The sequence below is a fragment of the Pseudoliparis swirei genome, chromosome 24 (assembly GCF_029220125.1).
Source record: "Pseudoliparis swirei isolate HS2019 ecotype Mariana Trench chromosome 24, NWPU_hadal_v1, whole genome shotgun sequence".
Taxonomy (NCBI): domain Eukaryota; kingdom Metazoa; phylum Chordata; class Actinopteri; order Perciformes; family Liparidae; genus Pseudoliparis; species Pseudoliparis swirei.
In genome coordinates, this window is record NC_079411.1 from 9,539,950 (window position 1) to 9,566,926 (window position 26,977).

Consider the following 26,977-nt stretch of genomic DNA (forward strand, 5'->3'; position numbering starts at 1 on the left):
TTATAACAGATTGCCCCATTGTCCCAATACTCAATCCAACTATTTGAGTCAGTATCAGGCCGATATCAGTAATTACTATCGATGCATCTCGAGTATGAATGTTCAATTAAGTAAAGAGGAAGAACACACCCACCGTGTTAGGGCACCACGCAGCACGCCATTAACCACCATTAAAATGAGAGAGAAAACAAGTGGTGGAGAGAGTGTTTTCAGAGGCAGATGTTTCAGCTCCAATGAGGGGGACTTTTTGTCAATTGAGAAACTGTTCCCTGTCATCTCCTGGGTGGAGCTGGGCTGCAAAGGGCTCAAATTGGTTTCAAGTGTGAGTAAGTGCCCCGAGCGCTCTCATCTTGTGATAGATGGGAGGAAGTCCCCAGGGGTAGGTGGTTGATTGTAACAAGGTATTGCTAATTGATGACATAGCTCTGTATGATCTATGGTAGAGAAAGGCCTGAACAAGTTGGAAACAAGTGTGAATCTCTGACTTTTGCAAACAGCCGACCGTCAATAGCAAGGATTTTCAATTCAATGACTGCTTTCAGCCGGAGGAAAAGAGTTGTACTCACTCAACTTGTGCTGTATTACATCTCATATCATTGATAGGTGCTGGAGGTGTTGATGGGTTTTTGATCTTGTCGAGAGCACCAGCTTTACACATGAAGCCACATCCTCCTCTGTTGCACTGCAACTTGCTTCCCAACTTATTAGCGACACGTCTTGGTGTGTTTGAAGCGTTGGAGCTCTGATTGAGCGGCATTATTTGATGCATTGGTGTGAGAATGTGTTGGTGTGGCCTTTAGAGTCTTGGACCTTGCTAACTTTCTATGATCCACCTGCATATCAATGAGAGAAGGTGAGACAGAAGCATTCTGTCCACCACTGGACCCTCGTCAACACCCTTCTGGTGGAAACCCTGCATCTTTTGCCAGATGACTGTAGTGCCTCATTTATTCTCAATTGACCCCAAAGATACCCAAAGCTACAAGGCGATATTGATGATATAATGTCTTTGCCGGTCCTCTAGTGCAATCACTAAGCCAAAACTCCTGAAAACCTTTTGCATGTTTTGAAATGTTCCAGCACAGAACATCTATTATAGGTATGTTGAGTGCTCTGGGCATAATCTAGGCCTAATATAGATCCTCAAGTTAGCGTTTATATAAAATGTTGACCCACTGTCCCTTGGCCTTACCTGGTCAGGGTCCATTATGTCCGCAAGATCATTCTCTGACATATCGAGGATGGAGGCAGCGATGGACTTGGCTTTGATCATAGACTTGGCTGAGAGGCTGCCCTTTGCTGCCACAGCATTGGCCTGCCTTAACCTCCTCCTCTTCATCAACTGCTGCTTGACCTCTTGAACGTCTAAAAGTATTTCACTGGCCAGGGCCTGAAGGGGAAGGGTGGGGGGGAGGGAAGAGAAAAAAAAGAAGAGAGATGATGAAATGGATATAGAAAAACAAGGAGGGAAAGCTCTGGCTGGCCGATGAATAAATGAAATTGATCAAGCATGCACCAGAGAGGCCTAGTACATTATGGAGGAATATTGAGTTTGACACACTCAGACTCTCTTCAGTTTTGCCTCACGCTCCCTCGGAGGAATGTGGACCTGAGGGTTTGTTGCCCTGTCGATTGAAAGCTGAGGGAACACAGCTTTGATACCAAACGTACCCCAAGTTTTGGTAAAATCTCCAAAGACGGAGTATCACGCAATCAGAGAGAGAGAGTGAGCTACGGAAAATACAGCCATTCATTTATTTATTTGCTTTCTGAATGCCTCTCAGTGTAACAGCGCAGCATAACACTGTTAATAATTAAGCTACGAGGGGCTGCTTCAAATGGTGCCCGAGTGAATGGCAAGCGAGACGAGGAAGGCCTGGGATGGCACAGTTGTCGGGCACTAAATGGGAGTTTGCTCTAAATACAGAGAGACAATTAAATGTTAAAACTGCCACTGTACACGAGAAAGTCAATAAACTAAACTCCCCTTTGCTTCATTTTGAGCTTATTGATCGAGGCAATAATCTTCTGTATCATTCCCTAGTAAGCTTGCTGAAAAGCTGACCTTGGAATAGATGGTCAGATGAGAGACGGAAAGCGAGAGACGGGAGAACTTGCTGTACACAAAAACAAAAATGAAGTACGACTTACTCTTGGACGTTACACAATACGGCCGAGCAAGAGAGAAGTGCAGCGTGTGCACACGTACACAAGCACAAACATACGAAAACACTCAAGTGCATGACAGTAACGAGGGTAATCGCACATGAACAATGTGGAATTGAGGCAAACATCTCCACTCCGCTCTCGTAATTTGACACAGGTGGACCAGGTGCTGTTTGCAAAGCAAGTGGTGGTCCTCACAGGAGAGAACCGAATGAGTGGCTGGAGGCTCGCAGCTGGAGTCTGTGGAGTGTTGCTATTTGTCTGTTAGCAACATGAACTGTACACAAGCAGAGACATTCAGACATGCAAATGCACACCAACAGCATCGCATTATATGATGCCCATCGTGGAGATGTTTTATATCCTGTATACATGTTAAGATTTATAACAGTGTAATAATATAATAATAATAATTTGTTTTAATTTTTATTATTATTTTGTAGCAGTTTATGAGAGGTCTCAACACAATTTATTATAATTCCAGCTTTGTTGTAGAATTATACATGCTGGTATTCTTAAATGAACTTCAAGTAGAACAGGTGTAGCTGGTTGATCAGTGGGGAAAACTTCTTTTTATTTAGAGATCAATGTCTTCCATGCCTATGTTCTGACCATCTCCATATATGATCAATGTCTTCCATCTCTATATTCTGACCATCTCCATATGTTTCATATGCCAGTGCTCACCATCTCTCCCTGAAATGTAAATAACTGACCTCTAGGTTAGAATCTAAATTTAAAATAAATGGACATAAACATGCATCCACTTCTATGTGGCGGGTTACGGTATAAAGATCTTGTGGTTTCTTCAGAGTTGAAGAAATTCTGCATTCCAGCAAACTGTGCTTTTCCTCCCGTGATTCATGTCCAATAAAGAATTCTGCTAAATTGATTTTCGACTTCAACCTCATCTGTGACCAGTCTGTTTAACGAAAATCAACTACCACACCATACAGATAGAAAAAACAACAAAAACAACAACATAGGTTATATAAATCAACTCATAGATTTTAACATTTGATTAAAGTCTAATGTACAAACACTTTAAAACAAGAAAAGTGTACATTTCCTAGTTCAGATGCTTTAGACGTGCCCCTTCTACATCACAGAAAGGGGAGCATTTTAATTCCATTTAATTTCAAATCCAGTTTCATAGGTGGCCTATGACTATGTTGGTATAAATAATTCAGAACAGCACTCGTCAAGCTCCGAATGAAGGAAGGCAGCTTCAGCTCCTTTTGGTGATCTCAGAGCTGTGTTTACCCTCAAGGAATGCACAGCTCATTAACTAACAGTCGGAGATCCTATTCTTTTATTTACAGCCTCATAGATATGCACTGTCACGATTCAAGGGTTACATTCAATTGACCTAAACCCTGCATGTGGAAGAATCCAGAAAGAGATTAAGGGGTGAATTTATCACTCATTCTGAGCCCTGGGAGAGACAAAGGGTGGGAGGGGGATATGCCGGCATTCACACACACAAACACACACAAGCTATTCAAATATATACATGGAAGGTGTTGCGTCTTTGTGCGTTTGCCATGAGCTCTTCGCTTGACTAGTACTCACAATTGCCAGAGGAGCAATTTAGACAGGACGAGGATTAGGGCAAAGAGATGGGGATCAAATGAGCAGCAAAAATATATCCTCTTTAATAACTAGCTACCTCTGAACCTCTTCACACACATGAGGACACAAAGGGCTATTTGGAAATATAAAGAGCAGAGCGGGAGGAAAAAAGAAAAGCTTTTATTTTGTTAGATGAGTCAGGCATGGATGTAAAAAAAAATGTAAATTCTGTTCAATGTTGTTCACATACTCGACAAACATCAGTGAGATGTTTAATGATGTACAGGTATATGGAAGGTATACTGTAAGGCAGTGGTCACCAACCTTTTTGAGCCCAAGATCCCCGACCTCCGCCTTCATGACCGGCAAGATCTACCTATTGAGGCGTTGAGAGAAAAGCATTGTCAGACTGGACTTATGACTTTTTTTTTGGCCTAATTGGTCATTTCCAAAGCGTTCAAATTGATGTGACCAGGTACCAGGATTTAAGTGTAATATAACAATATAAGATGTTGTGTATTTGTTTACAATGAAAACAACAAAAACACATTTGCATGAGTGAGCTGGATGATGTAAATGTTAAATGTATTTACTATTTTTTTTACATTCTGCCTCTGTACCCTAGCAATAGCAATGACAATAAATTGAATCCAATCCAATTGCTTTACCTGAGTCAATGATCAAAGTGGTGGAACTCATGTAAATTCAGCTCTCATCACAATGCCATCAAGCCATGTGACCCACAGTGCTATGGGCTTGCTGAACTTTTCTGAACTTGGTTAGTTCATAATCACAGACAGCCAGTTTGGATCCCGCCTGTCAGTCATCCAGCTTTGGTCTTTTGATTTTTTCCTTTTCTTTTCCTGACAGTTTCTTTCGGATTAAATTGGTTCAATCAGATTGGTTTTTCATCTGGGGGCTCCTCTGAAGAGTTTTACGTGATTACGCTCATCAGACTCAGCGAGATCTAAAGAATTTAAATATTAAATATATAAATAAATAATTCACACTGACTCCAATCTTTGTCATCACTGCATAAATAATATTCAAATAATAGAATAAATACAATTGCAATACCACAGAAGAAAGAAAAAAAGCTCAAAAAAAGCTTTTCATTTTGAGCAATTGTTTTTAAAGCTCAACTCACGGAGAGAGAGAGTAAGAGATGGCAAGCTCAATCAAGAATCTGCGCAATGAATATGTAAAATGACATGCGTAAAACATGAACAGGTATTTCAAAGTTTTATGTCGGTACTTTGAGCTGTGTATGTGTGTGAGTCAATAAAGGTCTTTCTGCATTTCCCGCCCCACACCTGTAGTGGTACGTTCCCTCTTTTGGGGCACAGCTGACAACACACGGCTGTGAAGCCTTTTTGCGAAAGCAGGCCCGTCAGGAGGAGGAGATGAACGCCGATGTCTCAGTCAGAAGAAAAAATTTCAGAAGACACTGAACAAATTGTTCAAAAATTGCTGTAAGGTAATGTAAGGTAGTTCTGAAACTGGGCACTTCGCAGATGATGGAAAACAGGCTTCCGGACGCGCGTGAATTAAGTTATCAACATTTAATGGCAGGAAGTGTAAAACAAACATTCAAGGCGCTCTTCCTCGGCTCCCGGCTCCTCCGCCCCCTCAGCCTTGCGGCATCGGGGATACCTGTAGAAGAGACCCGATTTCTCTAATCCACGGAGTTTTAGACTCCAAATCACTGGCCCCGGTCAAAACGTCACTTCCGGTCCAGTCGCTAAACAAGTATTTTCACAATAAGAGTCCCGTCTTGTTATTGTCCTCATTAAAGTCACTTTCACAATAAAAGTTCCTTGTTATTGTAAGTCACTTGACGGAATTCAACCGGCCTCGTCAATCTATAATACTAACATACAGTCACTCTCATGCAATATACATTAATTCTTGCCATTTACATTTGCATAGAGTAAACATTACCCCTATGCTTCATAATACATTAATAACAATATCAATATTCTCCCTAATATTTTCTATTATAATATCTTTCTATATGTATTAATTTAAAACATAAGAACTCTGCAGATGTGATCAAAATAAACTATTACAACCTAACAGTAATCAGAGGTAAATGTGTTGTGACATCATTGTTTGATAGGTTACTTGATATCTAAGGCCTATGTCAAATTCGAGTAATTCTATCAAAAAAATACAAAAGAAGAAAAACTCAAAATCTGCACAATCCTCTACTTTTCATCAGGGATGACCAGCCAAGCAAACACATTCTTTACAGGAGAATTACCGGAACCGTTAGCATGTGTGTGTGTGTGTGTGTTAGAGAAGTAGTCACTACATGCAGGGCCACTGTTTAGCAGTTCAATAGCAGTGCTTACAGCCTGGGGCGTGTGTAGGGGCCAAAAGGGTTTGCTGGCACACAATAAAAAAAGAAAATCGACACACACACACACACAGACACAGACACAGACACACACACACACAGAAACAGGCACAAAGGACAAAACAAAAAAACAAGCTCATAAAGACACACAAAGAAACATCTACACACACGCGAGCGCATGCAGCCCTCCGGTCCTGATCAATACATGACAAGAGTAAATCTCCTCCGGACGTCAGGCAGTCCAATCAAAGGGCTTGGTGTTCTTATAGGGAATCACAGGAGCCAGGGGGAGGCAAACACTGATGTGAATCCTCAACAACAACAACACAATGGCCCCACCAGCCTTGGGTTATGGGAATGGAGGAAAGCAGTTATAAGAGCGTGAACTGCATATCTATGCATTTCACATGGAATACAGCCTCTATTTATAGGTTATTCGTAGGTTTCATGCATGCGCGTCTTTTCATAAATGCGTTTGGTTATGCTGTGTGAGAGAAATAAGAGGTTAAGAAAAAACTAAACAAGATGAAACGCATCCTATCCACCTCCAATTAGCAATATATGTAAGTGAGCCATACAAGAAGAAGAATAGTGTCAGTAATTTCTTTAGGCTTGTGAGGACTAAAGATAATTGCAATGCAACTGTGTCTGTGATCTGCCACTTGATTTATGTGCGTGTGCAAATACACCGCCATCACTATCTATCTCTGCCAAGCTGTTTGCTCCTTTGATAGACAGGTGTCAGCTCAACGGAGTTGATGGACAGTCTTTATCAGTCTCTGGCAGACACACACGCAGACTGACAGACACACAAACACACCTCAAGGTGATGGATTAGGCCGAGACAAAAACAATCGTGCCCATTCCCTGTTGAGCACACAGTATTCTCAAAGTGGTGGCCTGTGTTTCGCTATGTGTTAGAAGAAAGTGCAAATGCATAATGGCACATCCACACATTGTTACAAATCCATCCATCTGCTGACACTGATGGGGGATCCGGTTCTGGTGTCTGCAGAGCAGGCTGAGCAAGGCAGCGCTGACTTCCTGTCCCCCGGCCCACATCTCCAAGCCGCTCCTGGGGGATCCCGAGACTCGCCCAGGCCACGTGGGATATGTAGTCTTACCAGTGTATGGGTCGGGTTTCCTCCCAGTTGGACATTCACAGAATTTGTCTGGAGCTGGAATTCTCTCAACTGGTTCATTTTGATGCGAAGTATCAAAGGTTTTAATCTGGGCTTCTTTTAAATTCTATATTCTTATTCCCTAGACCTCATGTGGCTGAAATGTTGATTGTCTTCTAAATTGAGAGCTTCGCCCAACGGTCTGGTTCAATGCTCGCATCATTGGCGACAACGCGGTGGTTTACATGTCGGTGTCACTCTGCAGCTCAGGAGGAAGTGCTGGGCAATATATCTATATTTTATTGATATTGTAATATGAGAATACATATCGTCTTTGATTTTTGGATACAACAAGTGATGTCTTTTCCTGGTTTTAAAAGCTACATTATAATCAAGTTATGTAATTTTCTGAATTTACTCTTCTGTTTCATTTCCTTTACCTATGTTGTTATTATATCAACATTGCTAATAAATATGTATTACAAATCTCATTGTGTAAATATGTTGTGACAGCACTCTCCAAGCACTGTCAATAAGTAAAGCGGATTATGAATTGCAGGGTTCGTTGGTGGCTCAATTAGATGTCAGAGCATCAAAACATGAACATCAAATGACATCACAAGCTTCAACGTGTCCTGATGGTTCAGCCTGTGCCTGGCACGGCTGACGTAGAAGCAAGCTGTAAAGCAATGCATTGACTTCCACTTATGAACACTCTGAGAAACCTGGAAGTGACAGTGACTCTCTCCCAGGAGCAGGGGCCGATCCACTGAACCGTTACCTCGGACACATCGGTGCTGACCCTCATCCTAACCATTGTACACCAGACTAAAGCTCGCTGTCGAATGACGCCATCAGAAATACATCTTTATAAAATAAATCCTGAGGCTATCAAACCGGACACGCTCCAATCCTTGGAATAAAAACTTGCAATCACCCTAAATTACTCAAGACATCCCACAAGACATCCGAGGGGACACGGTAATAAGCCTTTTTCAGAGCGTAAAATACATGCAACTTGGATTGCTAGTGTAATGGTAGAATATAGTAATGTCATATAATGTGAAAGTATAGTTTAGGTGATCAGTAGTTTATCGGGAGAGTGATTTGGGGTAGCGGGAACATAAGGGAAGGACCAGCCTGCCGTCATAAAACTAATGGTTTTTCACTACGGGGGGGTTTAGGAACCAGATAGTGTCAGGAGGAGCAGATACAAGTTCTCGGGGGCCTGATCAAGATAAGGAGCTGACCTTTGAGGATGTAGGAGAGAAGACTTCGTCTTTGAAGTTGTCATATAGTTTAGAATCAACACTTGTGTTTGTTTGACCAGGAGGTGTAACCTAAATCTGTATAAAGAAGGCTGTGACTGTTGTTCGTTGAATCTTGTGTCACAGAGTTCCCTGAGAGCTGCGACGGACTTTTCCTCCTTGCAAGGAATAAAACCGATGAAGGCAATTTCGATTCAGAGACTTCATTCCTTCTTTCCAGATTAACAGAGAAAATCTTCCACTCCTCTAGCAATCTGCATCCAACAAGGCCCCGCCTCCTCTGTCTTTCAACAGTTGGCGAGGGACACGAGGAATACCTTTAGAGCTGTGACTGCAGTCAGCCTCATTTAGACTTTCCCAAAAAATGTAAGACCACTTCGGTTAACACGAGACAGGCTGTTCATCCCAATCTATGTTCGAGGTAAGATACCTTTAACGGTTTGTTGCCACAGGGGCCCAAACAACAGCCAGAGAACTTCTTCTCCATGACCCACTCTCACATAAAAGCAACTCCCTCATTCTCTGGGGAAAATGGAAAGACGGACCCGACAGCGGGTGCTGTGCATAGAGGCGAGTACACAAGAAGAGGACGGGGTCACCGTGACGTCACCCATTTGTTTGAGGACTACCGTTTTGAATCCTTCAGTTTGACATTCTGGCCATCACCATCTTAGTTTTGTGCAACAAGTAATACCCGAATAGACCGAAGACCCATCGCTGAAAGACCAAAATGTTGCAGTTGACTTTCGTAAAGAGAAAACACACCGTGAACAGGTTCAAGTTTTAAAGCGAAGACACGGACCAGACAATACCGTGGTAGCAACCTGTCAATCACCAGCTAGCCTCATCCTAAAACATGCTGTGATTTATTGTCTCATTTACTCTTAATGAGACCACCATTTACAAAATGACCATTTTACTGTATTGACGAAGACTTGAAACTAACAATTAAGACCATAAACTCATGTTTTAAATGTTCACTGAGGTGTGAGAAGTAGTCATTTTCTCACAGAGATCTATATATAGACTTCTTTTTGCAGCCCGTTGTCCACTTTTTAACAGTACCTTGATGAAAGAATGAAGCTGCTCCAGCTGGGAGAAGGCTTGGCTGAGCTGTCTCTGAGTCCTGTCCAAGGCACGGGAGCTCTGCTGAGTCAACCCCTCCATTTGCTCCGTGGCCGTCTGTTCCAGTGCAGCCAGCGCCTGCTCACTGGCTGCCACTCGAGCCTGCAAGGCGTGCATGCGCTGCTCCTGGAAAGGAATTGCAGGCAGAACTGGTGAGCTGACGGCAAACAATTGTTTGAAGGAAGTAGAGCGTGGGCTAAGGTCTGTGAGACATTTGTGGCAATTGTAGAATTTGACATTTTTAGACTTTGCCAAGTCCTACTGGTGGTGCGTCTAATGATAGCAACATATATACGATTTTTGTTTCCATTTTTTTTATCGAGTTGTGTTAATTAACCAGTGGCGACCCGACCCGCCTTATCCCCCTCAAACAAGTGTGTGTTGCGAGACTCAACATGTGCAGGAGACCAGAGAGAAAGGTGTGTGTGATGTTGTGTTTTCTGCTCTTAGTTCATCTGTAGCTACCCACAGAATCTCTGTGGTTTGAAGTATACTTTCTCTCCTGCGTTCCTGTTTGTATTTTTTATTTATTTATTTTTTTACTGTTTTGCCTCTTAACTGGATAGATATAGTTGCGTTAAATTGCTGCCAACCCAACATTTTCGAATTTAACAATTTCATAATGAAAACTGTTTAATGCAAAAATATTGGGTGACTTTAATTGTGAACAATTTATAGAAAATGAAATGTGTTTAGCATAGCTTTGTTCGTGGCTATGTTACTGCAGAGCAGAAAAACAGGCTACAAGCCGCTCCCTTCACTGGTGGCAGCCGCATCCGCTTCAAAACATTGGATCTTCCGTACCGTGCTGCGAAACGGATCGGGCCCCGTCTACATCCGGGACATGGTCAAACCCCCCCCCCAGCCCGTTCCCTCCGCTCGACATCAACCAATCGACTTGTGACTCCATCACTTCGAGCTAATCACTCGACTACATCCAGACTGTTTGCTGTCCTGACTCCTCAGTGGTGAACGAGCTCCCCACTGACATCAGGGCAGCAGAAAGTCTCTACATCTTCCGCCGGAAACTAAAAACAAATCTTTTCCGACTATATCTGGAATAAAAAAAGATTCGCACTTCAGTGGCTATTCAATGGCACTTACTTATGGTATTTTTGTGGTTTGGTTTTCTTGAAGAAATTGTTACTTTCTTGATTTTTGTTGTTCTGAGTTTGTACTTATGGTTAAATGCACTTATTGTAAGTCGCTTTGGGTAAAAGCGTCAGCTAAATGACATGTAATGTAATAATGTAAATATAACAAACTAAGACAAAACGAGTGTGGAAAAGTGAATGCAAGCTGCAGCTATATTGAATTTTTCAACTGCCATTAGATTATTTATTAAGATAATATTATCACAAAGAAAAGCAGTTTGCACACTTTGAGCTTTATCTCATTTAATTGTTTTACAACTTGGAATACATTTTGGAAATGTTCGTACTTTTACTTTAACAATTAAGTCATTTTAGGTTGATCAGTGTCAAGCTTATTTAATCCACTGTGATGCAAGTAAACAAAACATACAACATTCCCAGGTTTTGAATCGTGCTATTTTACCTGAAGACGAAGGCGGTGTAAAGATTTATGGAAGTTACTTTCCCCAATACTAAAACCTATTTATTTTGAATTAAATGCTTTTAAACTGTGATATGATGTGTTTTTTCCATGTCGGAGCAGTGTGCCACAGGGGTGGGAATCTCTAGGCACGTCACAATTCAATTCGATTCCGAGGGCTATACGATGTGATTGTCGATTCATCTTGATGCATCAAAAATAAATAAATGGAAGACAAATAAACACTCTAGAGCTCCGGAACAAGTACTTCCTATATAGTGAAGTAACTGAACTGAACTTGCCTCTCAAATCGAAAGTTTCTAAAAACGTTTTAAATGTTTCATATGATATTACTCTAGTTTCCTACCTTTTTTTCCAGGTCCTCCTTCAGTTTTTTACAGGAGGTTTCATATTGGCTTTTCTCTGTGGTTGCAACATGCAGTCTCCTCTTCAGAGACTCAACGAGGGCCTTCCTGTTGGTGGCCTCCTCGGAGAAAGTCTTCCCCTGTGGAAAGTTGGAACAAAGGGGAAAGCTGAGCAATGGTGCAGGGGTACTGCAGTTCTGTTGTGATGGAGGAACTCAAGTCATTTATAGTAATATGATTACTCAAATTAATAAAGTTAGCTGATGCAACACCAATCACAATGAATTATTTTCCTTTCAAGTCGTCTAGGAAACATACTATCCGGGATACGAGGAATACCGAGCACTGCAATACCTCATTCTCTTTGTCATCCTGCCGAAGAGCATCACGTGAATTGGATGACGATGATAACGGTGCCAGCTGTAATTGGTTTACCTTCTTCTCCAGCTCCTCCACCTGTCCACGGTAACTCTTCTCCATCTCCTGCAGGATCTTCAGTCTCGTCCTCAAGTCCTCCACCAGCTGCCTCTTCATGGTCACATCGCGCTCTGCGTGGCTCGCCCTGGCACACACACACACACAGTATACATTAATGTGGATTTTTCAGATCAGTCACGCACTGACATAAAGTATCTATGTACATAGCAGAACAGACACAGACACACACACACATATATATATATATATATACAGGACTGTCTCAGAAAATTAGAATATTAATGCAATTTTTTTTTTTTGCGTGTAATTAAAAAAAAAAAAAAAAATCATATGAATTCTTGCAAGCCACAAAAAATTTAAAAAGCCTTTTTTTTTTTTTTTTTTAATATTTTTAATTTTTTTAAATAAATAAGAAATATTCTGATTTCAGTCCTGTATAATATATATATATATATATATATGTGGATTTTTCAGATCAGTCACGCACTGACATAAAGTATCTACGTACATAGCAGAACAGACACAGACACACACTGAGATAGAAACATGCACACACACACACACACACAAAGCTGGCAGGCACAGTGTCCCCATGCAGTGCATCAGGCATGACAGCTCATTATGACAACTAAATACACTGGCATGCTGTTTGGGTAAGTGGAGGGGGGGATGTGAAATAAGGATGCATTTATAATTCTAACTGGCATATATTAGAACAAGTGCTCTGGCGGGGAATGCCACACTAAGTGTGACTGGGGAGTCCTTTTGACAAACGGCATTTTGAATCAGCAGTGACACGACTTGAAAGACTGTTAACACGTATTTAAATGTGTATTATTAACAGCTCGGCATTACACCAGTCACATATAAAAACATGTCAGCAGGGGGACCTGGCTTGGGAAAGACTGATTATGGAGGAAATATGTTGTCAAAAATATTGTTTGTTTGTTTGTGTGCTGTATACTGTGATAATACTTCCCTAAAGAGAGGCAGTGTCTCTGCATTGTATTCATGTTGCAACTGTTGCAAACAAGCACCCTGTGTCACTTCCTATTTTGACAACTCGCCGTATTGACATGCTTAATATTCCAGCATCCGTGAGGCCTTGTACTAAATAGGCTCAGTATGTTTGTATGTTTTATTCTGTTTTCATAAAAGGCAAATATGAGGCATTTTTCATGGTTGTCTTCACCTTGGGGAATTAGAACAAATAGAATAAAGATCATAAGCACGCGCTTAATTAAAATGTTTTTTATTTATTTCAAAGATGTAGTGGATCTCTTAGCTCCCATACGCGTCATGGCTTCAGTGTTTTGAATAAACAGATGACGAAACGTTAGAGCAAATGCTTTCGTGTAAGTAAATGTCCCCGTCTCCCTCGGTGGATGGATGCCTGGGGGCAGACTGGCTAAATAAATGTGAGCTTGTCCTATTGGAGTGACATTAAATTAAATGAGAGGAGTCTAGCCTGGGGTCTTTGGGGGAAAGTAGTGCTGGCTGGTTACCCCATGGAATTGGCCATTAATGAGAAAACCCATATTGAACCTTTCAGATGACTGTCTGGTGTTGACTTAAAGACGGAGAGCAGCAATAATAGCTCCAGACCAGCTCCCTCTCTCCCGATGCTAATGGAAATTAGATCGACAACATTTATTTGAGATGTTCTCTTCTTCTGCACCCCAAAAAGAATAGAGGATAAAAAAGAATGCAGCATATGTGCTGCTGCTGCCAGAGCGTGTGATCTCTATTTATGAGTGTTAGAGGAAAGAGAGCCTCAAACTACATCCCAATCACTCACACGTTTGTTCCCTTTGTTCTGCGCTTGTTGGCCATATTGTTCATGAAACATGCGTGTATTGTAATGATAACAGTCAGTGGTCTGAAGCGCGAGTGCATACGAGAGAGAAACGCGGCGCACATTTCTGTGCATGTTGTTAAGGATGAAGTGCGGGTGGACGTTTCATGTGGCTGATAGACAACAGGGCGAAAGATGAAAGAAGCTGCTTCATAAATAAGGCAGGGCCATAGTGCCGGATATTGACTGAGGACATGCCGGTATACTTTGAAATTCATTTCCTCCCCCCCCCTCTTCTCTTCTTTAAGGCGAAGCAGCCTTGCTCCCTGTGTGTGTGCGGAGATGTATATTTCAGAGACGTCTAGACATGTCTTTCATTCTGAGAAGGGGTCCCTCCATGGAGGCACGAAAAGATGGCGAGTTACATGAGTGTGTGTGTGAGTGTGTGACAAAGAGCCAGAGGAGAGTCCAAAGCTGTCGTGGAAAGCTCAGGGATGTTCACTCTGTCCGGCTGTGAGCCGCTGTGCTTTGGTCACACACACAAACGCCCCCCCGCTGCGATGGTACACACGCCCTGGATGTATTATTGAGAAAGGCAGGCAGAGGACGCAGCAGACAAGACGAGGCGAACGAGAGGGAGGACAGCCAAGTTGTTCTTTGTACCTTTCTCTCAGTTCAAAGATCAGACACTAATGCAGAATGATGATGTACGCCTTCCTCAACACGGTTTAAATCTTGACACTTTCCCTGAGTGAATTGTTGACAGCTGTACATTCTGACTTTGTAATGCAGCGATAGCTACAGTAGGTGAACCACATAACTCATTAGGGCTTGTGGCCCACAGGCCAGAGTGATGCTGTGTGGGTTTTAGTGTCATGGGCCAAAATGATCCCTCCTGCGGCGCACAAGCAATCAATACGCTGCTCTGATCAGCAGTCCGTATCAGCTACCCACAGAAGTAACATCGCACTACATGATACACGAGACACCCACATGTGAGCATGTGCGTAGACACCAATTCCGTCAGTAATTTTTATTCACGTGCGTAATGTCACAAATGATTTACGCGTTGGAGAAGCCCGCCCGAGCGGAGTGCAGCGGAGCGCGGCCACATGGTGGAATCAAACACTACAGATGGGAGCTGCAGAGGACGTGCACGCATGCAGTCGGACGCACGGGGACACGGGAGAGACAAAGAAAGAGACAAGGATGCAAAAAGGAAAAAAACAGAACTGTTCCGCTGCGAGAAAGAAACACAAAGAGAAAGAAATAATACAAATGAAGGAGGGGGGAAAAAAGTGTGAAACTAACTTGTCCTGTAGCTGACGGAGCTTGTCCTCCTTCTCCTGGAGTTGGCCTCGCAGGGCTTTGTTAGCCGCCACCTGCCTTGTGACCTCCGCACTTGCACTCTGGGGGGGGAGGGCACACGGTGTGTGTGCTTGTTAATGTGTTTGAGTGTGCGATCGGGGGTGGGGGAGGTTTTTGGCGACACGGCTGATGACAGGTCAGGCGCAGCATGCCTCCTCATTATAGGTACAGCGGGAGGGGAGAAGGTGCTAAGAGAGGTTAAAGGGAAAGCTGTATTTTTCAAAAGTGGATGAGAAAAGGGGACTAATAGGAAAAAGACAACAATGTATAGAGCTAAACTACGGTATATATTTCAACAGGGACTATACTGTATATACGTGGGGGGAAAATACTTACATGTTAAACTGATTTTTTTTATTTAACAGCAACATTTATTGTTTATTATTCCAATTTATTTTTAGTTTTTTATAATAATAATACATAACATTTCTATAGCGCTTTTCATAATTCTCAAAGACGCTTTACAACACATAATTTTAAAAAAAAAAAAAAAGCTATGCATTAAAAATTACAATAAAAACAAACGATAAAAGCAAATAAGAACGTTCAGAGCACACAATCACACATTAAAAGCAGTTTTGAACATCTTTTATATCTCTGCATTGCATATTAAGACACACACCTCATGACGACCGCCTGACTTCTGATCATTCGTCTGATGGATATTTAAACGTGCATGTTCACTTTAGATTAAAGGGCCCTGTGTTTCTTGTGGGAAGTGTAACGGTACAAGCTTTTGACAATGTGCCCACCCCCACAGAGCATCCCTTTTGCTGTCACCTGACATGACTTCCTTTGCTGTGTGTGATGACAGCAGCAATCTGCTCGGTGACACTGATGAGCTGGCAGCAGAGCGGATGATACTACCATGGTACCACTCGCACCTCATTCCCTCTGATGTAGGGCACGTCTCTACTGTTATTCCCCATTTCTCATCTTTCTGACAGGTACCCCGTCATGAGATCAAATGATAAGAAATGATAATTCATGTCGGAATCATATGCAATTTCAGGTGATGCTGAGTGTAGATGAAAGACTATATGATTTGAAAGTAAAACCGTGACAGTTTCCTTCAGTGTTTCTGATCTCGTCATGGACATTTGGCTATCAAACAAGTGAGGTCTTAAAGTGACTCCGAAATATCAATGTTGTAAAATATCAAGGAAATGTTTTTTTTCTGAATTAAAAACATTAATGCCAAAACTGGTAAACTGAATTATAAGGAAAACGAGAATAAAATTCACTTTGAAATATGCACAATTCAGAACCATTATTTTCATTCCCTTTTTTCCATCGACCTACCTGTCTGGTCAGGAAATTCATTTAAAATTTTTTTTTTTCAGCCAAACAGCATAAAACATGTTTTAAATGTCTTGTTATTAATGGCATTATCTACTCAAGCGTCATAGTGCACACAATTGGAAATGAACACAATCCTTAATACCATCATCCGATTAAGAGATTTATCTCATAAGCCGTGCACAATAAGACAAAGAGTGAGGCTAATTCATTCACACCAGAGTTCTGCTCGTAACCACTAACCTTAAGTCTGGCTTGAAGTTGTTTGACCTCAGCCTCCAGGGACTGGGGGGCTGGATTAGCTGGGGCGGGCATGGTCCTGCCCTGGCAGGAGCACTGTGTGTGTACTGGTGCGGCTGGTTCAGTCTGTTGGGGCAACGTGATCTGCCTCCACTGTTCCAGCTCCATCTCCAGAACCTTTTTCTGCTGCGCCTTACCAGCCAGGTCAGAGGTCAGCTTCTGCAACCGGCAGACAGAATTGGTGGTCTATGCTACTGCGAATGATACTTCAACTAAAATACCAATTAAATATTTGATCAACTCTTATAACCAAGGAAACACTTTTGTTGTTATAGGATGTCAAGTGTAACAGTAAAAAGTAATGAGAAACATGAAGTAATGCCATAAACCGAAAATCTCAGATTTAAGATGCAAACATTTTTTGTAAAAAAAAGTCTTAATTTTCTATTTACATGACATGAATATGATCGACGCAGAGACAAAGTAAACACAATATGTTGGAAATACTGTATGCGTTAGCAACAGGGGGGCTGCAGGCTGTGCTTTAATATCTAGTCTGTGAGAAATCTCCTTTTTTATGCTAATCAGGAGGCAGATGAGGCTGTTGCCCGGTCAACAGGGCCTAATTCTCCCTGTGAGTGGCATGCATAATAAAGCCATCCTGCAGAATCAGAGAGCACTCCGGGACAGACCGAGATCAGTATTTGGTGAGCGGATGGGTTTATAGTGATGAACGATAATGCCACTCACTGATCTGATCATGTACAATGTACAGTGTATCAACGATGCTAAACATAAGCATCTGAGGTGAACACTTTTAACCGCATGTGAGCGGTGGAGCTAAAAAAAAATCTCTTCGTCTGCTTATTAAGGAAATATGGGGCAGAAGCACATCTGTTTGGTTCAATAGTGCCACAATTAGCTGACCTGGTATCATTTCAAACATCAAGAATGCTTAATGGCACAAATAGGAGACATGATACATGATGCTGCACACATGGGGTAAATGCTGGAACACACACACAGAGACACACGCACACACCAAAGTGAAACCACAGATTCCCAGGAGTTTGCTCTCTGCTCTGCATACATGGAGGTTATTGATATCTGGTTGCTGGCTGACACCTTTTAATAGAATCCCTCTTGTTTTAGGTTTCCTCTGCTCTGTTGAAGACGCACATGCCACATCCCCGGGGATGGTGGGGGAGAACGAAGTCGGAGTGATAGAGTGGGAGAGAGAAGAGTGGAGAATGAAAAGTGGGGCTCTGGCTGCAGTCGCCGTGGCGCACGGATTAAAGACGGCATTGATGACAGTTCCTGTAATACAGGCTTTGATTTCACGGGGTAATTTCTCGCCCTGGTGAGAGATGACACTGACATTGGCTGGTTTACTGGCGGTCCATTAGGCTGGAAGAGAGGACACCTCGCTCTCTTTCTCACCTCTGAGCATGGGTCTTTCCAAGTGATACTCGATCAGTAGCAGGATAAATAAGGAAACGGACTGCTTTAAAAGCCACACACATAGCCGCATGCAACAAAATCCCAGACATAAACAAACCATCATAGACACGAGTGTAATGTCTTACTGTATAAGTTCCTCAACCACTTTGTATCCAAAGTAAGCAGAAGAGGAGTCGTACACAATAACCTTATACAAGTTAACACCATTATTTCAGCAGTGCAACAAAACAGGACTATTAAATGTGGTCTCCCAAATAATCGATTCTTCTGTCTCTAAAAGCTGTGTTACTGAATGATTTAATGATATAATATCAGATATATTATGTTTGACTGAACCCTGCTGACTGATGAAGAAAGAATATGTCTGAATGATGAATGTTCCTCTCCATCCATTATTAATTAATACTCATTAATAGTCGAGGAGGAGGAGGGAGGTGTAAGCCATCTTTGAATCCCGAGCCAATTAATTACCAACTCAACCAAATTACACTTTCACCTGAAAGCCTTGTTGTTACCTTTTCAACACCTCCTGCCCAACCACACTAAAGCTAATTGCCAGCCATTTCGTATCGGCCACACCACCATATTCAGTTTATTATATGAATTCTCAGAATTTATATCAAGTTTGGTTCTTAAACCGACAAGTATTATATTGTTGGATTTTAATATCCATGGATGATAATGATGGATGTAGCTTAGCATTGCATTCATCATTTTTGTGTCATGGCTTTGGCTTCAGTCAGCAACAAAAACCACTCACTTTGGCCACACGATATCTTGTTCTTGTTCTTACTATGTGACAGCATTTGAGACAACGTCTTCAGAATCTTCTCTTCATTCACACAGACAACTCTTCTGTTGAATTTATACTACTACTGTACTAAGAATAAAAAGTGTCTATACTGAATCAATAACTGAGTGCTGATTAAATTAGAAAAAAAGAAGATTCCTTCTGTATTTGATTCGATACTCATGTCAAAAAAACAGAGGACTCCTGGTCTAACTTTAGTCCGTCCAGATTGATCATTCCGTTGACAGTGCCATCTGCTGGACTCTCTGAGAACTGACGACAGAATAGTCCTGAAGAAGAAAGAAGACAAGGAGGAGAGGTTTGCTGCAGGGTATAACCCCAGACACTGAAGCCAAGCAACACAAGCGTCACGGAAGAAAACTGGCGTTCAGTCAGAAAAGATCCCGCTTAGTTTGAAGATAGTCTAGAACATAAGAAGAAAGCCTCCGTAATGCCATAGCAAAAAAAATCATCAATATAATAAAAAAAAATAGCTCAAAAATAAAGTTTTCAAGCCAGCACTGTAGCCAGGCAAAAGCAGTGTAGCCAGGCTGGCAGAGCATTCCTATAAACCTTAGTGGTAAATGAACTATGAACTTTAATGAATTTAATTTTTACCACTTAAAGATTAATATAATCTTGCCCATAACCAGCCCCAGTCCCAATCTGAGTGGAATATGGCTAAAACCCACCTGCTTTCAATTGTGTCTATTTCTGTTGGATTTTCAAACCTTTCCACAATTACACGTATACCTTTCTCTTTTTACCATCCTCTTCCTTACCTGGACCCTTATCCCCACAGGCTGCTTAAGAGACTTTTTATATTCTGCTGTCTCTATTATATATTATTAATGTCTCTGCTAACAGCCATAAACTACACCCAATTAAGGCTGTTATTAAACCTCTCCTAAAAGCCCTCCCTTCTGATCCAGAGGCTAACTCTCTCAAGATCCTTCTCTCTACGATCCCTTCCTATTTCCTAACTGAAGATCTCAGAGATTTTGTTTTCTTTTATCATCATTTCTATTTATTTGACTTTGAGAAATTAAAAAACACACTAATCAACAGCACAGCACCGACCACAATGGTGAAAATTACAAATGACCCAGCAATGGCACCTTCTTAATGACAGTCGTCTGATTAGGTGCAGTAGACCTTGACCACGAGATTCTTAGTCTTACATTGACCATAGGCGACCATGGCATTTGACGATAATTTACTGTTTCAATTTCGATTATTGGTTTTTTATTTTATTTCCTTATCGATGCGTTATGGACTATTAATCAGTGACGCCACGTTCCATTTTTTCGTTAATTACCAATGTTAATTATACTCCAATTACATTTGTGCTTGGTTTAATCTTGTTTCTTATACATTATATTTTATGAAACAATTATTCAATACAACACAACTATATTTAGAGATAAAACAACCAGTAAAAAACCAACAGCACAAAAGAGGATAAAAAAAAACTCTAAAAAAACAAACCCATGTTCAACTCACATAAATGATGTTAAACTTAAAAAACATGAAAATTTACTCGGAGCTTTACAGATGTATTTTAACTCGAGATGAGCATTGTGCATTGTCAATTATCTGGTAATGACACCACTGATCTGACATGGCTGTCCTTTTGACGGCATCTTGTCTTATCCCTTATCCATTACTCTGATCTCAGAAATCTCTTTGATCTTACTTCTCTTTTCATTCAGGTAAATCTCAAATCAAACTCAAAATATTCAAAAAAATTTCAAATCTACTGAAAAATGATTTGGAAAAATTGGTTCATGCCTTAAGGTTGCTCTGCAGCCCTTTCTATGCCTCCCTCCAGCTGATCCTGCTCTAATAAATCTCTTAGGTCAACAGTTGATCTGAAAAGAGATCACATCACTAGCTCCTGCACTCACTACTCTCACTCAGAAATCACTGCAAGCTCACATCACACCTGCACTAGTAGCCTCTTTTGGTGATGAAATTCTTCTCTTAAATATCTTGACCTATGGATTAAGGAACTGTACGCGCCCTGATTGTGAAATGCGAGTCTTAAAAAGTAGAAGAGTTAAAAAGTTGGGACTTATTGTAGTTCCTTTAGTCTTCATCTCCTAGTTTATGGAGCAGAGGGCTTTGGGTCCGGGCTTCAGACACAGTCACCCTAAGAGACAAGTAGACTTAAGACCTTATAGACTTTTTTTCGTTTAGGAGGCAGAGGTAGTTAGCTTCTGAGTAGCTTTTGGGCCGCCTGCTGCCTATGGATTTGCCTGCTTTGGGGCCTTTTTTTTATTTTATTCCTCTCTTTACTCTCTATTAGGATCCTTTCTCTCCTCTTTTTCTTATTTCTGCTTCTTATCTCCTCTCTTTATCCTCTTTTCTCCTGGGAAGTCCTTTCGACTGTGCCATCATCCTGTCTATGGACCCGATGGGTCGTGGGACCTGCCGTCCGCCTGAATCATCGCCTGCTCATGTCATCTGTTGAGACTCCCACCCTCCTCCCCTCGCTCCCCGCCTCCTCCTCCTCCGCCCTCCTCCCCCTGCACTGGATCGTGGAGGTCCTATCGTCTCCATCCTGCCTTATTTATCTGATTTATTAACTGTATTTAATATTCATATTATGCTACTGTACATGTATTTCTGGGTCCATCTATAATCTTACATCTATTGCATCCCTTCCTCTCCTGGTTTTCTCCTCCTTTTTTTCCTTCCTTTTCTTTTTTTTTCCTTTCGTTTTTTTTGTTTTTTCCTTTCAGGGCGAAGTTTGGGGTAGGGCAGGATTGGGTGTTACATAAAGTAATAATGAAACTGAATTTGTAATTTGTGAAATTGGATTTGACAATAAATGAATTGAATTGAATCCTGTCGGCCGGGTTATTTATGTGATTTGTTGTTCAAATATCATTAGAATTTAAATAATTTCTGCATCTTTTTAAATTCAGACGGTTGTGTCTGTTTCACACCCTAATCCTGTGGTAATCCCAGCCCCTTTACATGTTAGAGGAGGGTAGTACACGCGACACGTTAAGCGCTAAAACTGCTAAATTTGCGAGGCGATGTCACAGTAGACTGCAAGTGAAGTAAACGGGGAAGTAATGACGGAGTGAGGTCGATAATCCGAGCAACGAAATGATCCTGCATTTGGATGATACGCATGACTGGCACATTGCGTCAAGAGCCAGCCTTGGTCGAAATAGGAGGGCATGCTTCACCTATCACCCGAGTTTATTAAGCTTCTTATGCCACCTCAAGGGATCATTCCAGTGTGTTACAGCTTGGGTCTTATTTTTGTAGTTTATGGACCTTATTTCTATCAGGAATAATAACATTTAGATCTAAGAATATTCGTCATATTCCTTGATCTCAAAGTTAATAGTTGGGATCTAGGAATATGGCACATTAGTAATAGAAACACGGCTGATCAGTTAATCTGACAATGCAGGGGACCTCACTTTAGCGTTTCCCTCCAAATTAAGTGGTTGTGATGATCTGGATAAAACTGTTGGCTGTTTTACAACCATCAATGTATTTTATTGCAGTGACATTGCCATGGTCCCTAGATCTCAGCAATGGCATCATAACCAAAGCAAGTCATAATAAATAGGAATCATCCTTTGTGATTGATATGTTGGAAAGAAAGGGAAGCAGCCACATATTTGTGCAATGCGAGTCTGAAAGTGCGGGTCACATTGTGTTGCATCCGTCAGGATACCGTTGTGCGGGGGACTCGGTGATTAAAGTTTCAACATGCTGTCGAGCACATGCCCCCCTTAGGCGGGGACAAGGAGAGCCGAGGGCAGCATTACAAAGCGCATCACAGCTCTCCAAATGCAGGTCTATTCCGCTCTCATGTTAAACATTTAGCAGCAAAATGTTGTTTAAATAGCAGCTTTTAAATTCCGTTGTTAAGACAGTTAGAAACTCAAAATCAAAACTCATGAGAAGACTAGATAAAGAAGGTGGGGAAAGAAGCAGGGGAGGGACAGAATGGCTAAAACTTCAGGAAGACACAGCGACTTGGCCGATAAATGTGTGACCGAATATTTTTTTCAATATAGATTAAATAAGAGATTTTTTCAGAAAGCATTCTTCAAATTATAATTATATTTTTTTAGGTTAGAACATTTTTTACACGCCGTCTTTTGTTGCTGCAACAAGCGTAGAAAAGATGGTTTTGGTGAGTTTTATTTACTTTGTCAAGTTTGAATTAGGTGTGTTTTACGATTTTAGGACGATTAATCAGCTTTTTCCTGCTCCAAACATATTATATTGGCCTTGAAAAATCCACTATGGGTCGATCTCTAACAGCAACAACAACAAGTTTCTGAGAAACTGCCATGCTACTTCTCACATGATGGCCCCTGTGGAGGCTGTCCTCGGCCAATTACAAGCAGAGAGCTTTAGTTAGAAAGTTGGCAACGACCGCCTGGAACAAGCCCAAAGTCCATCACCTCTTGCCCTTTCCAGAGAGGGCAACAAGACATGGCTTTGGCCAGCCAGTCGGCTCCAACTTTCGCTGGTGGAGTGGCATTAATACTGCAGGAGGGAAGAGGAAACAAACAGGAAGACAACAATTCTCTCTCTGTCCACTCATTCAGTGTGTGTGCGCGCGCGTGTCTGTGTGTGTGTGTGTGTGTGTGTGAGCGCACTTGTGCGGCTTTACTGCTGTGCCTGAGTCTAAGGTCTCGTTGGGCTTTAGAAATCAGATGCCTGGGTGGGAGCATAAAAGCCACTTCCGAGGTAGCAGGACTATCTATGAGGGCTGAACTCTGACCTGTGTGTGTCCAAGTCTAATCTACTGCATCTGCACTATTCACTCAGTGAACAAACAGACACACAGACACATGTGCCTAATCAGGCGTCCAGTGGGCCCTCGCTGGCTGCTGCTATGATCAAATTCACCAAACGAAGTCTCCTACCTGTCCGATTAACAACTGTATCCGTGTTGGTGTGTGTATTTGTGTGTCTTTGCACAGTATGTGTGTGTGCATGTTGTTGGTTAGTTCAAGGAAACCCTGGCAGGCGAGGCACTGTTTAGGGCCAAAGTGCGTGGTGTTTTATTTATAGTCGAGACCAAGTCTAAGAGTTTCCTACCTGGAGGCAGGTACTAAATAACTAAATGTGTGTGTGGCAGTGGTCACCGTGTGTGTGTGTGTGTGTGTGTGTCCGCACACACAAGGTGCTTGTAATTGGAGAAATGTAACTGCGAGTGACACAGATTGTTGAAACATTCAGCGAGACGAGACAAGAGCAGAGTTGGCCGGAGGAAAAGAGAGAGAGAGGGAGATCCTCGTCCTCGCTCCGACTCCGTGGTAATGATCTCCACGGACGAGGCTCGGCCTGTCAGATGCACTTATTAATAAGCATGATAAGTGCAAAGGACCTGCTGCTGCTGCTGGATGCTCAGTCCTCAGCAAATGCAAAACAATCACAAAATGAAAGACGGTAAATTAAGAAAACTTCCCAACACTCATAAGACAACGATTCCCACACTCCGGCTTTCTGATTTACTCATTTCCTTGTTCCCCCCCCCCAAGTTACCTGTGTGAGCTGCTCGCTGCTGCAGAGTTTCTCCGTGAGGGAGTGGAGGTGTGCCGTGATCTTCTCATTGGCCCTCCGCAGATCTCTGGCGGAAAGCAGAGCGTCTTTCCTGGCACTTCGCAGGATGTCAATGTGATGCTGCAGGGACTCGACGCGCTGCTGCAGAGAAGAGGAGGAGTAGTGCTGGGTCTTCATGAGCATCCTCTTCTTCCTCCTCCACCTCCTTTCCTCTCCTCCCGTCCCTCGGTCCCAGGGCTCACGCTGTTCAACGTCTAACGGGAGGAAAGTACACGCAGGCACCTCAGTTGACAAGTGCACAGAACAAATCCCTATTTAGAAGCTGCTGCCGGGAGTCAACAGGCGGATGTAAAAGTGTCTGAGTATGCACGAGTGAAAACGGTGATATATTTTACGACTTGAATGATTAACATTTGCCATTTATAACCAATTCAGGAGTGTTAAGTTCTGAAAACAAAAAACAAAAAACAAAAACAAAGCTTGTTAACTTCCTAAATACTTGTTTCCGATCGACAGCATGTGCATACATCGAGTGCTCTTCCTGCTTCGGTTAATAGTCGATGAGACTTTTGTAGTTTTGCACAGGTGTGAAAAAGGAAAACTCGTGCTACCTGGGACCAGAACGCCGGGTTGTTTTCTGCTGCATTTTGCTGCCGGGGCCGCCGTGTTTGAGACGAGTGAACACCTGCGGGACTGAAAGAAGAGAAAAGTCCGAGAGACGGAGATGAGAAGCAGCCGTTGGATGGAACGCAACCGGTTGACACATCGTGCTTCCTGAAACGCAGCTCACCATGACACCACGATCACAGGCTGTGCTCAGTTTAACCCGACGAGACGAATCACCCGGCGCTTTAATAACTCACCCGAGTGCGTTCCATTGACTTCAACGCGAACGCTCCTCAGCGCGGATATCGCTTCTGACAGACGCCGGCTTGCAAATACCGCCTTTGTTCAAGCGCGGTGGATGTGCCGCGGCTCAATCTTACAGTACCACTGCTGTGTGTGTGTGTGTGTGTGTGTGTATGTTTGACACCTCCCAAATGCACCGCATCGTTTGTAGTGGCATCAAAGAAAGGCACTCCCTCCCCCCCTTCTGCCCTGCCTGTCTCCTTTGTAGAAAGGGTCAGGTAGGAGTTGATCAGTGCCAGGTTTGATCACACGGGGCCTCGCAGACAGAGGAGCGGAGGGGGGGGGGACCCTTTGGTTTGTGACATAGCGTGTCTTGTGAGGGGCCCGGGCTGTCACAGCGATGAGCACATTTAGTGGATCTGTAGCGGTGAAACTTAAGGGGATCTGAGAGAGAGGGTCCTGACAGCTCCCTGGCTCCATGTCCTACAACAACAACCCTCTCTTCGTCTCCACCTTCTACCTAGCCCCCCCCCCCCCAACTCTTGAAAACAGAAAGCGAGGGAGACAGAATATCTGTAGCGGTTCCCTTCTTTCCCGACTTCTTCTCTCTTCTTGACGGACATTCCTCTCTGGGGTTTGGAGCTGCCATGTCCTGCTATGAAGGGGTTTGATATGGACAAGAAAAGGGTCCAGGCCGATTGATTGTAATGGCGTGGAGAGGAGATGGAAAAGAAGGAGCACCGACAACCACACACGGGCAAGGATAGGGAGCGAAGGGAGTCGAGATCATACATATATTATTGATAACATAAATCTCTATAATTGTATTACCTTTATCGTAAACATGTGCAATTTAGTAGGCTTATAAGATGGAACATGTAATGTTGTGGTGGTATAAATAAAAGACATGAATTAAAAGACTCTTTTCACTGTCAACTCGCAACAACAAGGCAGACATACTGTATGTCAGGGCTATTCAACTTCAGTAGCAAGTGGGCCGAATAAGAAAATCACGGGGGGTGTGAGGGCCGCACAGAATATTGATCAAATCAGCACCCGAGGCTCACCTGTGCGAGCATCACAGCTGAGCGTTGCGCGCGCCGGCATCAAACCGAGAAGAGTTCGAGCCGAGAAGGATTGTTGATGGGGGAGGGGGGGGGGCGTGGCTCTGAGTTAGATGTCTCAATGTATAAAAGAGGCGTGTCCGTCAGTTTTATTTTTTCTTACCAAGCTATAGTGATTTGCAGGCAGTCTTGCGGGCCAGAGTTAAACTCAAACGGGCCGCTAGTTGAATAGGCCTGCTGTATGTAATACTTCATGTGCTGTGCGGTTCCTTTCTTACAGCTCTAACACTCACCCTGTCGTAATAAATGTGGAGACATTGAGGACATTTTAGTAAATAGTACATTCCTTGAATTACTGTATCAGGCTCAATAAAACGCAACCCAGACTTTGTAGCTGTAAATAACTTTCTGACTTGAATGAAATACAGTTTGACTTGCAATTTTGTTTGGTAAGTTACGTCGACAGATTCTATCTTAATATACAAGTATCAGTTTATTCTAAATATGATGAATATCACATTGTAAACACATCTTAAAATGTTATATTATAAATTTAGGACCCAACAGTATTATTTTGTAAACTGTACAGATACAGC

General features: G+C 42.4%; 1 protein-coding gene across 1 annotated transcript in view; it reads right to left on the minus strand.

Moving 5' to 3' along the window:
* The window catches only part of cntln (centlein, centrosomal protein), a 101,658-nt gene that overhangs the window by 15,236 nt on the left and 59,445 nt on the right, over positions 1–26,977 (minus strand). The window contains exons 18-25 of the mRNA XM_056409530.1: positions 25,080–25,161; positions 24,451–24,722; positions 16,674–16,889; positions 15,075–15,172; positions 11,966–12,092; positions 11,533–11,670; positions 9,552–9,737; positions 1,193–1,390 (exon numbers count right to left, since the gene is read on the minus strand). Of these exons, the coding sequence (XP_056265505.1) occupies positions 1,193–1,390; positions 9,552–9,737; positions 11,533–11,670; positions 11,966–12,092; positions 15,075–15,172; positions 16,674–16,889; positions 24,451–24,722; positions 25,080–25,161 (1,317 nt within the window). The remainder of the gene's footprint in view (positions 1–1,192; positions 1,391–9,551; positions 9,738–11,532; positions 11,671–11,965; positions 12,093–15,074; positions 15,173–16,673; positions 16,890–24,450; positions 24,723–25,079; positions 25,162–26,977) is intronic.